Source organism: Phymastichus coffea, unplaced genomic scaffold (assembly GCF_024137745.1).
Source record: "Phymastichus coffea isolate CEN01 unplaced genomic scaffold, Cenicafe_Pcof_1.1 PCOF00040, whole genome shotgun sequence".
NCBI lineage: Eukaryota > Metazoa > Arthropoda > Insecta > Hymenoptera > Eulophidae > Phymastichus > Phymastichus coffea.
This window is the reverse complement of record NW_026706851.1, coordinates 1,301,031-1,315,333: the sequence shown is the minus strand read 5'-3', so window position 1 is coordinate 1,315,333 and position 14,303 is coordinate 1,301,031. Positions and strand designations below refer to the sequence as shown.

At 32.7% G+C, this 14,303-nt stretch overlaps 3 protein-coding genes across 5 annotated transcripts; 2 read left to right on the top strand and 1 right to left on the bottom strand.

Annotated features, from left to right (window-relative positions):
• Positions 1-510: 510 nt before the first annotated feature.
• Positions 511-4,070, top strand: LOC131664071 (ATP-dependent RNA helicase WM6-like). Its single transcript, XM_058934934.1, has 10 exons — positions 511-601; positions 1,065-1,286; positions 1,476-1,696; positions 1,897-2,080; positions 2,161-2,279; positions 2,702-2,833; positions 2,927-3,073; positions 3,259-3,396; positions 3,478-3,595; positions 3,667-4,070. The coding sequence occupies exons 2-10, from the start codon at positions 1,082-1,084 to the stop codon at positions 3,678-3,680; spliced, it is 1,278 nt and encodes a 425-aa protein (XP_058790917.1). The 5' UTR covers positions 511-601; positions 1,065-1,081; the 3' UTR covers positions 3,681-4,070.
• Positions 4,071-4,994: 924 nt separating this feature from the next.
• Positions 4,995-7,943, top strand: LOC131664093 (uncharacterized). Its single transcript, XM_058934960.1, has 7 exons — positions 4,995-5,131; positions 5,217-5,355; positions 5,610-5,790; positions 5,930-6,098; positions 6,175-6,271; positions 6,338-6,619; positions 6,795-7,943. Exons 1-7 carry the CDS (start codon positions 4,995-4,997, stop codon positions 7,941-7,943), a joined length of 2,154 nt encoding a protein of 717 aa, XP_058790943.1.
• Positions 7,944-8,671: 728 nt separating this feature from the next.
• Positions 8,672-10,848, bottom strand: LOC131664115 (uncharacterized). Of its 3 annotated transcripts, none has more exons than XM_058934984.1 (6): positions 10,642-10,848; positions 10,330-10,563; positions 10,056-10,244; positions 9,416-9,929; positions 9,022-9,298; positions 8,672-8,938 (listed from the first exon to the last, which is right to left on the bottom strand). In XM_058934984.1, the coding sequence occupies exons 1-6, from the start codon at positions 10,715-10,717 to the stop codon at positions 8,816-8,818; spliced, it is 1,413 nt and encodes a 470-aa protein (XP_058790967.1). In that variant the 5' UTR covers positions 10,718-10,848; the 3' UTR covers positions 8,672-8,815. The 3 variants fall into 3 exon arrangements, with proteins under 3 accessions (XP_058790967.1, XP_058790968.1, XP_058790969.1); XM_058934985.1 differs by lacking the exon at positions 10,642-10,848 and having other exon boundaries at positions 8,673-8,938; positions 10,330-10,470; positions 10,539-10,563; XM_058934986.1 differs by having other exon boundaries at positions 8,674-8,938; positions 10,330-10,538; positions 10,642-10,758.
• Positions 10,849-14,303: the final 3,455 nt, after the last annotated feature.

Genomic DNA, 14,303 nt, shown 5'->3' with positions numbered 1-14,303 from the left:
ATTAAGAATGTCAATTAATATAAAAGACTTAATATAAAAAGTATCTTGTGGATATAAAAAATAATAATAATTAGTATAAATAATAATTGTAATTTTATGAAAGAGATGTATTACGTCAACTATGTATACTCATAAATTTTTTATTCTCATTTTTCATATATAATTTTGTTGATCTTAAAAATCTACTTAGGTAAATGTTAGCTCTTTTATTTAATAGAAAATGTTTTCATAAATTTCAGTTAAATTGAAACGCTTGAAAATTACATGTGGAGTTTCCGAGTTACTTTTTATATTTATTTGTGTTTATACTATAAAAAGATATAACTATACTTGATATAACGTAAGTAACTAATAAACAGTTATAAGTATAAATTTAACTGAAATTTAATGTATCAAAAGTAATGTTATATTATATTTGAAAATGATTGACGTAGTGTTGAAAACCGGAAATTATCAATTGACGGTAACTAAGTTCTTTACACACCCGCGCATGCGTGACACGATGCACGCCAAGGGTGGCGTGGGAATCTTTCGAAGCCGGCATTCCTGTTTTTATACCGACTTAGCGCACTGCACGCCACATACAGATTGATTTGCTAAGGTAAGATACATTTAGTAATCTATTTATTTTATTCGTAATCAGTGTCATCGGATTTCTTGAATGAGTTTACTCTTTTTCTTTCAAATTTCGCCGAATGGTGACTGTTTTATTTTTGTATGCACTCGAATCGTAATAGAATAGTTCGTACTTCGATCAAAATCTCTTGTGTCTATGCATATGCATGTGCAGACACCGTGTTTAGTAGTAAAAATATACTGTTATATTATTTCATTAGTTTGTCATATATTTACATTTTTATTTCAGTAGATTTTTACAAACTTTCATATGCATTTCATAAAATATACTAGTATCTTATAATTTTTTATGCCGATTTTCTCATGCTGCTTATGTGTTAGCCATTTTGTTTCATAACTACCCAAGATCTGGATACACGAATTAATACGTTCAAATAAGTTTTTCTATTCTGTTAATTTGATTTTTTTAAAATGAAAATGGATTCTAGCATCAAATCTCCGAAAAATGGCAGATAACGATGACCTTCTAGATTATGAAGATGAAGAACAAACTGAACAAGTAATTGAAACAAATGGAGAAGTTGCTCCAGCAAAAAAAGAAGTTAAAGGAACATACGTTTCTATTCATAGTAGTGGTTTTAGAGATTTTCTGTTAAAGCCAGAAATCCTTCGTGCAATTGTTGACTGTGGATTCGAACATCCGTCAGAAGGTAACAATTTTTTTAGATTACAAAAAATGTAATATTTAAATTAAATAATTCTAAACTACATGATGAAACTGACAGATAGGGACAACTGATTAATAATGATTGTTTACATCTGCACTGATATAAAATAAATTGAAATTTTTTATTATAAAGTTCTAAAAGAATCACAATAAAAATATTTTTCTTTTATAGTTCAACATGAATGTATTCCACAAGCTGTTCTTGGTATGGATATACTTTGTCAAGCCAAATCTGGAATGGGAAAAACAGCAGTATTTGTATTAGCTACTTTACAACAGATAGAATTGACTGAAAATCAAGTTTATGTCCTAGTAATGTGCCATACTAGAGAATTAGCCTTTCAAATAAGCAAAGAATATGAAAGATTTAGTAAATACATGCCTCAAGTCAAGGTAAATTAACTTATCAATTATTATGATTCGATAAGAATTTGAATTTTATTTAATAAATTGAATTAATTAAATTGAAATGGTGTTTCATGTATCTTAGCCAAAGATAAATAGTCAATCTATTACTGAGAATTAATAATTTTAATTAAATTTCTGATTGTATCTTTTGCATTTTATTTATATACATTTATTTAACATTGAAGGTAGCAGTATTTTTTGGAGGTCTACCAATACAAAAAGATGAAGAAGTTTTGAAAACAATGTGCCCACATATAGTTGTTGGAACACCTGGACGTATTTTAGCTTTAATTAAAAGTAAAAAACTAAATTTAAAGCATTTGAAACATTTTGTTCTTGATGAATGTGACAAAATGTTAGAACAATTAGGTAAAATATTGTTTTTCTTTAAACTTGTCTTGTATACAAATTACATATAATTATAATATTTAATTAAACACCTATTGTAGATATGCGCAAAGATGTTCAAGAAATTTTCCGAAGTACGCCTCATGGGAAACAAGTTATGATGTTCAGTGCTACATTGTCAAAAGAGATTCGTCCAGTCTGTAAAAAATTTATGCAAGATGTAAGATAATATAATATTCATATTTTAATTTTTAATTATATCTGCTTGATATGTTGAACATCACATTACTCAATATGGATTATACACATTTTCATATTTAATTCTATCTTCGAATTGCTATTTTATGTTAATGACTACAGCAATTGATTTTCTTACTCTACAAGATCTTAAAAAGAGATAATTCTCGTCATTTTTTAATATTTTTGTTTCAGCTATTGTCTAAATTTGATTTAAATAATACATTCAATTATGATCTTTATTGTTGCAAAACAAATGAATTCAATATGTATCTATTTACACTAAGGCATTTCATGTAACTACTTGATTCTTTTCAATAATGTGATATTTTACGTATCATAATCTAAATATTTCTAATTATAAATCTCTTTTCTAGAGAAATAATATACTTTTTATCTTTTCAGCCTATGGAAGTTTATGTAGATGATGAAGCTAAACTCACTCTTCATGGTTTACAACAACATTACGTAAAACTAAAAGAAAATGAAAAAAATAAGAAGCTTTTTGAACTTTTGGATGTTCTTGAGTTTAATCAAGTACGTTATCAATGAAGTTTAAAAAATAACGTGAATTAATTTTTTAATTGAAATTTTATTTATTAATTTTCTTATTTAATGTCCATTTTTTAGGTAGTTATATTTGTGAAATCAGTACAGAGATGTACAGCTTTAGCTCAACTTTTAACTGAACAAAATTTCCCTGCAATTGGAATTCATAGGGGTATGACTCAGGAAGAACGATTAACGAAATACCAATCATTTAAAGACTTTCAACAGGTAATTTATGACAAATATTTCCACCTTTTTATTGTGAATTTAACAAATCAATACTATGAAGAAATTATATTGTTTTTTGATCACATCATGATTCTTGAACTCTCTTACTGAGTGTTGAGAATATGTGAAGAAATAATATTTATGATCGTTTTCGATATTAATAAATTTTAATTTATTCCGCATAGCGCATTCTGGTGGCTACAAATCTTTTTGGTCGCGGTATGGATATAGAACGAGTAAATATTGTATTCAATTACGATATGCCTGAAAGTTCTGATACTTATCTCCATAGAGTAGCTCGCGCAGGACGATTTGGCACCAAAGTAACTATATTTTATTACTTTTTAAAGATTGATAAATGTTGAGTGCGTTTTAAAAATTATAATGTTTGTCGTGTTTTTTAGGGATTGGCTATTACTTTCGTTAGTGACGAAAGTGACGCAAAAATCTTAAATGATGTACAAGAAAGATTTGATGTGAACATTACAGAATTACCAGAAGAGATAGACTTAGCTTCATACAGTAAGTTAAAAGTTTTCCAATATCCAATTTGCTACGCCAAATTATTCATTGCATTAATTTATTTTTTACAGTTGAAGGACGATAAGGATTTGCTGAAACTTCAAATTTCCTCATCTAATTTTCTAAAACATAAACTCGACTTCTCTAGTTATTCAAAGTATCAATTGTGAACTTGCAGTTTCATTATAATTTTTGTATTCGTACAAAAAATTACATTTCATTGTAAATTCATTGACATACTTTTGTAATTGTGATCCATTATCAGTTGTAAGATTAATTTCTGTAAATTTAACAGATTTTAACTTAAACATATTATCTAATTTCCTAAAATACAAAACTGACTTATCTACCTATTCAAATGTGAACTTACAGATTCACTATGGTTTTTGTATTTGTACAAAAAAATGCATTTTTTGTAGATTCATTAATATATGCTTTTGTAATCGTGATCCACTATCAATTGTAAAATTTTTTTTCTCATTTTCTTTTAAGGATCGCTTTTATAATGATCAAAATTTGTAAATATTGATTTTTTTTAAATTAAAGTACAAATGAATGTAAGATATGACTTTCAAATTTAGACAGTAACGTTTGCCATTCAGCTTTTTATTCAAATTGCTACAATTTACATTACTTATAAATAGAATTATTTTATATTTATAATGGAATCGTTGTCAAAGCTCTCTAAGTAAAATTATAATATAATTATGAAACTGACTACTTCTTTTATTGAAATAAAAGGATTTTTGTATTCAATTTTTTTTAATAAAAGCTTGACCATTCATTCGCTTATTTTTTTATTGAATCTATGGAAAATATACTTAAACGAAAAACAAGAGTAATAGCTGTTGAAATAATTATTTTTAATTGATATTTTATATTTGTAAAATTCGTCATGATTCTTAATTACTATTTACTGATAACTTTAAATTTGCATATTGATTTTATTTATATCTTATTTTTCGTGCAACGATAATGAATATCATTATCGTTACACGATCTAAACTGTTTATGATAGTTAATTACAGTAATAACAATAAAAAGTTAATTACAATTCGTCAAGTTGACGTTGCTAAGTAATTTTCTATAAAGATTTTGATAAAAACGAACACGGTTATTGCCATCATTAACATTTCAAAATATTCTTGTGAAGTAAATTGTCGTTGATTTATCAATTTATTAATAATTAATGAAAAATAATATACATTCAAATTAAAAATATAAAACAGTTCTTTTTCGAATGTGAATTGAATTTTGAAACGTTTCGTCAAATGCAACGGTAATTTCGACAATATATAAGTGGACAAATCGTATATTACGTATAAAATTACATTTTCCATTTTACATTTTCCAAAAATATTTATTAAAAACGCAATAGGTGTATATAAAATTAGTTGAAATGACTCATAAAACGCAAGTGAATATTCGAATTCCAAATATTGAAAGCCTCTATTGTATAAATTGTAAAATAAACGAAGTAGATATACAGGATCCTATAGTGAAATCTCTGTTTCATTCACAAATTTTAACGTGCAGGTAAACTTCGAAGAATTATTAAAATGTTATAATTTGGATTATAATGTACAAGTATCAATTATAGCTTTTGAATTGGGAATTCCAGATTGATAATTTATACAATGCGATGCTGCATTGCTTCACCATCAATACAGAATGTAGATGATTTAATTCATATTGTCGTTAATAAATCTTTTTACGATTCAGGAAAATTTCAAGAGCATTTATCAAAATTGCAAATTTATGTAAGTAATTTAGAAAAGTATGTTATAAGTGTGTGAATACATTGCATTTTCATTTTTAACAATACTTAAGGTATTATTTATTCTTTTAACTAATTTTGCTAAATATAAACTTGAACAAATTAATGTTAAATTTTATTTGATCATATTATCCTAACTATTTAAAAAATCAGCTTTTATTTAATAATAAAATACAAATTTTATAACAAACATTATTTCTTATATAAGTATTTATATTTATTTATTTTTGTTTTTAGTACACTGATCCTGAACCAGTACATCCAAAAATTTATGAAGCTTGTTTAAAATATACATTCACATTTAGATTAGCACCCCACTGGAATTCTATTGGCAAGTCTTATTATCTACAAGGTTTTAATTTTTTATCTCTTACATCCAACATCAATGCTATTGAATGGAATATTTTAATAAAAAATAGTAAGTATTATAGAATTATTGGAATATTTTTAAGAATTGCTTATAATAATAAAAAAGTAACTAGAATTACACAGCTTGTGAATAATATTGGTAACAGATGGAATGAAAAGTTTTATTACAATATTTTTTTGTTTTATAGGCAATGATATAAAACTTGAATTGATTCCAATAAAAATGAACTTATTCCCTCTAACTCTTGACTCTTTATCACTACCATCAAAAACAGTGGATGGTTTTACACTGAATGCTAACATCAATACTATTGACTTAACGTCTTTTGAAAATTGTTGGGCATATGTTTTGCCCAAGTAAGAGAATATTTCTATTCGTAATATTTTCAAAATTGTTCCTATAAAAGTCTTAATTTTATACATCTAAATTTAGGCTGACAAAAGCAAGAATTGTTTCAGTTTCCAAAATTTTGCCAGAAAGCTGTCTATTCAGAAATTACAATGATCTTCGAAGACATTGGAAAAATATGGTATGGTTCTATTTTTTAACTACATAAATTTCTGTTTTAATGCATCTATTAATCAATATTTTTCAGTATTCATATCGTTTACCTAAAAATGAACAAGGATTACTATTTTATGAAGTTGTTTTTCCATCTCAACCTACTAAGTATTTTATATATCCAGAAACATGCATTTTATCTAGAATGCCTCAGATATTGATGTCAGACAATAAAAATGAAATAGCTTCACAGTTTTTAAAAGACTTATCTACTAATGTACATTCTGTATGTGGAGAAGTTATGCAAGTTTATCAATTATATCCTGAATTAGATATAGAATACTCTTGTGTATTGAAAAAGAGAAGTCAATTGAACGTATGTTTCATTAATTTTTTAACAAAAATATTTGCAAAATTGTATAAGTTTCACCATTTATTTAATTCTAAAAACAACCTGAATATTAAACTGATATTATACATCTCTGTATAATTATATGTATGTGAATTATTTATCTTTATCAAAAATAAAATTTTCAAGATATTTATTGCAGGAAAATCAATACAGTCAGTTCCAACGAAGTTCTTTTGTTAAAACTCCAACAGAATTACCAATGAATCTTCAATCTATAAATGAAAAACTCAATTTATCTTCTTTATTTGCTTTTAAAGATATGAACAGAATGAAATCAGATTTGCAACATCACTCTCAAAAAGTACTTTCAATAATGCAGAATAACAAAAGAAAAAGGAAAGCAGCGAAACAAGATGCAAATGAGCATCTAACACAATCAATGTTTAATTTCAAAAAACGAAAGTACGGAATAAACCAAAAATTTATGCCAAGTATATCAAAAGAAGAGCACGAAAAGACTGTTGTAAGCAATATAGATGATATAATTTCATTTTATGATATACCTTCTATGTACTCAAAAAATAAAGAATTAGAACAATCGAACCAAGATCCATCTTTCAAACAAATCATAGACAACTGTAAATCTGCTGATCCAATACCACAATCGTTTAGACCTAAGCCAGTAATTAAAAATATACAAAACCTTTGTTATTCTGTGAATGATACTGATCTACCTATAAATTTTGACGAATTGGAAATTAATAAGAACAAAACAGACATAACAAAAAACAATGTACTTGGTGAAGACTGTTACAATATAGCATGTTCCACTCCAAAGTCATTAAATTTAGAGGAAGAAAATGATTTACCAGAAAATTTAGTTTCTGATCAACATAAAAAAGAAATACACAAATCGCCGTCTTTTAAAAACAAAAGGGATAGCAAATCACAGACTACTAAACATTCAAGAAATTTGAATGATAAAATACTTTCTGAATTACTATCGAAAGAAACTAATAAAAAAACTATAGATTCTATGGAAACACAATCTTATGATCAAAAAATACGACTGTTTTTATCTTCTTTTGATTTAGCCAATATACAAAAACATGATGAAATAAATTTAAAAAAACAATTTAATGAAGACTATAAAAGGTCACCTCCATTATTAAATGAAAATAACAAATCATCAAATGAGAATTTAATGGAAAATACAGCAAAAGTGCTAGTTGAGAAGTCAGAGTTTTCAGAAAACCATAGATGTAATTCAAAATTTGACACAAGTTATGATAAGTTGTCTGGTAAGTTACCTTTTTTCACTTATTTAAAAAATAAGCGAGATTATTAATAGATATCCTACATATTCAGGAGTAATATTAAGAAAATATAAGAAAGACTACAAAGAATACATTGAACCAGATAAAAATAATTTATTTGAAAATGATTACAATATAAAAAAAGAATATGAATTTCATCGTCAACAAGTCTTTAAAGTCAATTCAACTAATTCAAAAAGAGTGTTTGAATCACTGTCTGAAAATCACAAACAAAAGTTGTTTGAAATTCCACAAGTTTCTACTTCAAATTATGATAAATTAGAAGAACTACATATACAACATTCAGAATTTCAGAACAATGATCAGATATTCAGAAAAAGCAATACACTTGGTACAGTAAAGACATTAATTAAATTTAAATGAACTTTCTCTTATAGAGCATTTAAATTTTAATTTTTAGATAATCTTCAAAATTCATGCAAAACATCATCTTTAGAATTAATTTTAGAAACAATGAATGACTCAGAAACCGTAAATAAATTTGGTAACAGTCCGCATTATTTAATTGATGAATTCCAACCATTAAGTAAAGTACAACATACTTCACAACACAACAAAGATATTAACGAATTTATCGATCGATCAGATTTTTTGAGCATTTTGTCAGAATCTTCAAATGAATCAGACATTGGTGATTATGAAAGTTGTAAATTAGTATTTAAAGAAGCTTTGACTCTTAAAAAGTAACATAATAAAAGAATAATGTACAAAATTTAAAACTTGACCAAATATTTGATATAACTTTTTATTTTCTTAAATATATTTATTAATTACATACAAGAATATTCATAATATATTATTTTTAAATAAATAAATTTTGTGTACATTAACCTGAGCAATAAAATTAAAAATAAAATTTGTATATTTTTTACAATACTATATACTATTTTTTTATTCCTTTGCATTCATTAATCACAGATAATAAAATCAATCGCTCAGAGTTTTTCTGGATACCGATTTCAATTAAATCATGGTCAGTTAGACTTAAAAATAAATCCAGATCCACCTGCAATGTAAAACATTTATTAATCATTATATTTGTTAGTTTGATGTATGACAAAAGCCATATAAGGTATTTAGTATAGTTACTTCTTGCTCAATAAATATAGGAATATGTCTTTGAAGTCCAAAACGTTGTAATAAAATTATCAATTTAGTTATATTTGGATCTGTTATTATTCCTCGAGGAGGAGTTTTGTACTTTGGGGGTGTAGGTGTAGTTTCATCAAATACATTATCTTGATTAATATCTTGTGGTAAATTAGGTGTTTTAATTGGACTGAACTGAGGAGTAAAACTTAGAGTGGTGTCTGAATCATTACTTAAACTCCTCAGTATTAAATTAGGGGGTCGTATATTTTGACACCTAGAACAAAATTTTTCTAAATAATATATTTAATATACAAGTTTAGTTACAATATTCAATTACGTCATTTGATCAACTTGGAGTTTAAAAAAATGTAGAAATAAATTATTTAACTACCTTTTTAATACTAAAGGTGATGATTGTTCTGTGCTGTTTGAAGAAAAATAATTCTGATTATCTGTTGTTGAGATTGTTTTATTGACATCCAGTTCAAACTTTGATATATTTGTGAAATTATCTTCTGCAATGTAAATATTCGGTGACATAGGGAACACATTTTCCTTAAAATAGGATAATGTAGGTGATACAGTCATTGATTCACAATTATAATTTAACGAATGTGATTTGCTGAAATTATCTTTGTTATTATTTAATATGTTGTCACTTTCAATATTTTTAGCATTTACATAAATTTTTGGGATAGAAGTATTTTCATCAAAATTATCAATATCAAAATTGAAAATGTTTGTATCATTTTTATAAGGAGCAATGTTTTTGTCATCTTTTCCTTTCAAAACATCTTCAATACTATAAAGATCACTCCAATAGTCATCTGAATTAAGGTGTGGTTTTGCTAATAATTTAATATCTATAATGTTTGATTGTTTCATCATGATGTGAGTAAAAGCATCTGTTCAGTAAATAATGTTGCATCATTAATATGAATTTCAAAGTTGCAAATAATATATTTTATGTAATATGAATATACAATATTTTTCAATTGAATAAAAATAGTGTTTATAATACTAGTACTTACTAGCTTTGTTAACATCTAGTCCAAGATGAACTAATTTGAAAAACAACTCTCTATCATTCTTTAAAGCTGCAATACATAATGGGTTGATGTCATCATGAGAAGCATACTCTAAAGCTGATGGACAGTTGTTATACAATAAATCAAACATTTCATTGCTAATTGCACAGGCAAGACTCAATACTGACATTCCTGTAAATTAAAAATATAGATTATTGCTGATCAATTTTTCCAAAAATTCCAGAAAGAATTTTGAAATAAAATAAATTTTATTTACCTAAAAACGAAAAGTCATTCACATTAACTCCACAGCTTAATAAAAATTTAACCATTTCAACGTTTTCATTTCTAACTGCTTGCATGAGAGGTGTCCAACCAAAAGAATTTTTACGTTCTAAACAAGCATTGTCATATTTTTCTAAAATGCATTTCAGAATTTCAATACAGCCGTTTGCTACACTTAAATGTACGATGTTTTCCTTGTACCTGTTAATAACATTCAAGGAAATGCCTAAAGGATTCACGTTCAATGAATTTTCTTTTACAAATTAGTTAAATAAGAAAAAAGAATTATTGAAATTTTGCTCACTGGATGTTTTCAAAACTTCAACTACGTGCGACTGAATTTGATTTTTTAACAAATTGCCTGATTCAAAACTTGACATTTTGATAAAAAATCTTTAATTTCAAAAGTAGTAAGAATTAAACTATTTGTTGTAACATATGCTTACATACAATTAATTGGATATAATGTATGTTTTTGAAATGAAACTAAACGAAAAATAATATCGTCGTATTTGTCGTACTACATATCAATACATACAGTAAGCAATATATATATGTTGCTATTATATATATAATAAGCTGTGAAGTAGCTCCTCTCCCTAGTTTTCGAAGGGAATCGTGACAAACATTTAGAAAACAGTATTAATTGCGCTGATGGTTCTTAATATCTGTCGTAATTTTCAATTTTTAATTTGTCAACGGAAAATACGTGAAATCGTGATTTTCCTTCAACCTACGTGTTAATTATTTTCTCAAAAAATTATCATTGAACTTTTAACCCTTTCAGGGGCAATTTTTTCTGCTACACTTATCCCGAACCCGAAAGTGTATATAAAGGTTTTCGGGGTTGCTAATTACGAATCTGAAGTCCGATTTTCAAAATTGAAAATGGCGGATCCAATATGTCCGACATAATTTTCAAACTGAAGCTTATATGAATGAAAATTTGTATACATGGATTTTCAGGGTCGCTAATTGCGAAAATGGAGTCCAATTTTCAAAATTCAAAATGGCAGATCCAATAAAAAACCTAAAATAGCCGCCACATTAAGTCCGACATTTTTGAATTGTGGCGCATCGGAGTCCTCAGGTATACCCACAGCCATTAAAACGGAACGAAACGAAACGAAACGAGTCCGACATTTTGATTTTTCAAATTCTGATACTAGATTTTTGGCTGTTGACGGCGAGTGCAGCCACACTCGTCCGGGACAGAGGAAATGGCAGGGGATGCGCGGGAGAGCACACCAGATTCAAATTCTACTTCGACACTAACAGATCTTTATTCAATTGGCGTTGTACAGCGACGTGTAGAAACTCGCCCGCGTCGGGGCCCGTGAGCGTCACAAACAGGGCAAGCCTGTTTGTAGAGAGCGGCTGACGCTACAGGATGAGCGGACGATGATGTTCCTCGGCGGCGATGACGTGTGCTGTCGTGTCCTGTCGCGGTTGTAGATGATGAAACGGCGTTCGGGTCGACGACGGGCAGCGGTTCGGATGATACTCTCTCTTGTATAGCGATGGGCGACTTATATAGGCCGCCAGGCCGGGATGCAATCATATGAGCCGCTTAGGGATGACCAGACTAACAGGATTATGAGGCCATAATCCCCCTAAGCCTCGCCTCCTAATCCGGCTAATTCAAACCGGAGCCGTTTCTCCCGCCACGGACTCAGGCCCGCAGGTGACGGCACCAACCGGGGCTCGACCGCCACAACCACTCCCCTCTCAGAGACGTTCGTACCGGTCGAACGGAGCGATGTGGTTCTCCGCAGGATGCTGGGCATATGCCTACGGCACGCCGGCAACACCCGGGGCGGCGTCGCCCGGGCCTACTGGTCCTCGGCCAGAGGCGCCTCCGCGGCGCCTGCCGCGATCGGCTGTACTGCCGATGACGCTGCGCCGTCCTCCGCCGCGACCGCTTCTCCGAGTGGCGGCTCACATGCCGCCTCCGACGAGGAGGGCTGCGAAGATGTTGCAGGCCTCCTACTCCCCGGCTCCTCCACATGCGGGTCCGGCGCCCCAACCGAGTCGAGATAGGCGGGCTTTAGCGCGTCTGTCGTGACCGTCCTTTCGGCCCCACCGACTCTGATTACGTAGACCTTCTCACTGATGCGCCTAATCACCTCGTGCGGACCGGAGTACGGCCGTTCCAGTGGCTTTCGGATCGCCTCCCCGCGCAGGAAGACGTGTGAGCAGGTCTTCAGGTCCACCAGATAGAAAGGCCTGCGAGCCGAGTGATCCGATGACGACACAGGTCGTATGGCCCCCATGAGCGCCTTGAGCTTCGCCACGAAAGTCGCCGGATCCGCCGAGCAGCTCGTCGCCACAAAGAACTCCCCCGGTATGCGCAGAGTTGTTCCATACAACATCTCTGCCGGGGATGCCTGCAAGTCCTCCTTGAAACAGCCCCGAAGCCCAAGGGGCACCAGGGCAAGCTCTCCGGCCAGGGCACCTGAGGATGGCATATCAGGGCCGCCTTCAAGGTTTGATGGAACCGTTCCACCATGCCATTTGCCTGGGGATGGTACGGCGTGGTGCGCACCCGTTCCGCTCCAATAAGCTGTGCCAAGGCGGTGAACAGGGCCGACTCAAACTGCGTGCCCCGGTCGGAAGTTATCGTGAGTGGGCAGCCTCGGTCCGCGATCCAATGCTCCACCAGCGTTCGCACCACGGTCTGCGCCCGAATATCCGCCAAGGGCACCGCGACCGGCCACCTCGTGAAGCGGTCAAGCACGGTCAGGCAATACCGCAAGTTCCCGACCTGCGGCATCACAATGATGTCCACGTGGATGTGCTCGAAGCGATTGTCCGGCTCCCGGAAGAGCGACAGTTTGGCCCGATTATGTCGCTGGACCTTGGCTCTCTGACACGCCTCGCAGCTGCGCGCCCAGCGCCCCACGTCCTTCCTAATCCCCGGCCAGATGTAGCGTTCCGTCACAGCTCGTATCGTGGCGCGGATGCTGGGGTGAACCGGATCGTGTGCGGCCTCGTAGGCGCGCCGACGTAACACTTGCGGCAGATAGAGCCTCACCACCCGGTCGGCTATGCTGCACGCCACCAGGTGCCCATCCAGCTCGAGCCGCCTCAGTGTCATGCGAACTAATAATAAAATAATATAGTTATCTTCTGTAGCTATAAGAACATATGTCATACACGTGTATTCGTTGCACACGCGGGCCGACTGAAGTAGAAGACATAAGATAGGCCGAAACAAACTGTACGCGGTAAATACATGATAGACCAGAAATGAAATAGAACATAGACAGCTGCAAACCTAAATAAACAATTAAGCTATATGAATCTCTTGGTTCCCAGGATATACTTGTTCCTGAAGAAAGTGGTAGGGACTTATCTTAAGTTTGTGAGCCCCCGAGAGGGACAAGCGCAGTCAGTCCTGTACACGATCTCGCCTTGTAAAGACATCTCTCTGGAGCTCTGTCACTTTATAATAAAAAGTATTATTTATAACTGCCGACTTCGACGCCTAGATTCCTGCAAGTACCCACACGCGCCTTATAACTCGACCATCGCTACCGCAGCGTGTAAAACTTGCCGTGACAATCATCAAAATTGGATGACATCAGGTCGAGCACGCCGGCCTCGAACAGTTTGGGCAGTGTCTGCCCTCTGTGCCTCGCTGATTACCGCCGGACCCAAGGGCGAAGGCATTCCAACCGTGGCACACTGCGACCCCGCTGAAGAGTCCTGGGGCGCCGACAGCCTCTCCAGGCCCGCCGATTCGTCGGTACGCGACAGGGCGTCGGCCACCAGGTTATCTTCGCCCCTGATATGCTTGAATTCCATATTCTGCTGCAGCACGTAGTCCAGATGCCTCTGCTGCCTTGGAGACGCCCGGTCGGACGGCTGCCGAGCCGCGTAAACCAGCGGCCGATGGTCGGTCAGTACCGTGAATGCTCGTCCCTCCAGAATCCGGCGAAAGTACCGCACAGCCTCGTAGACCGC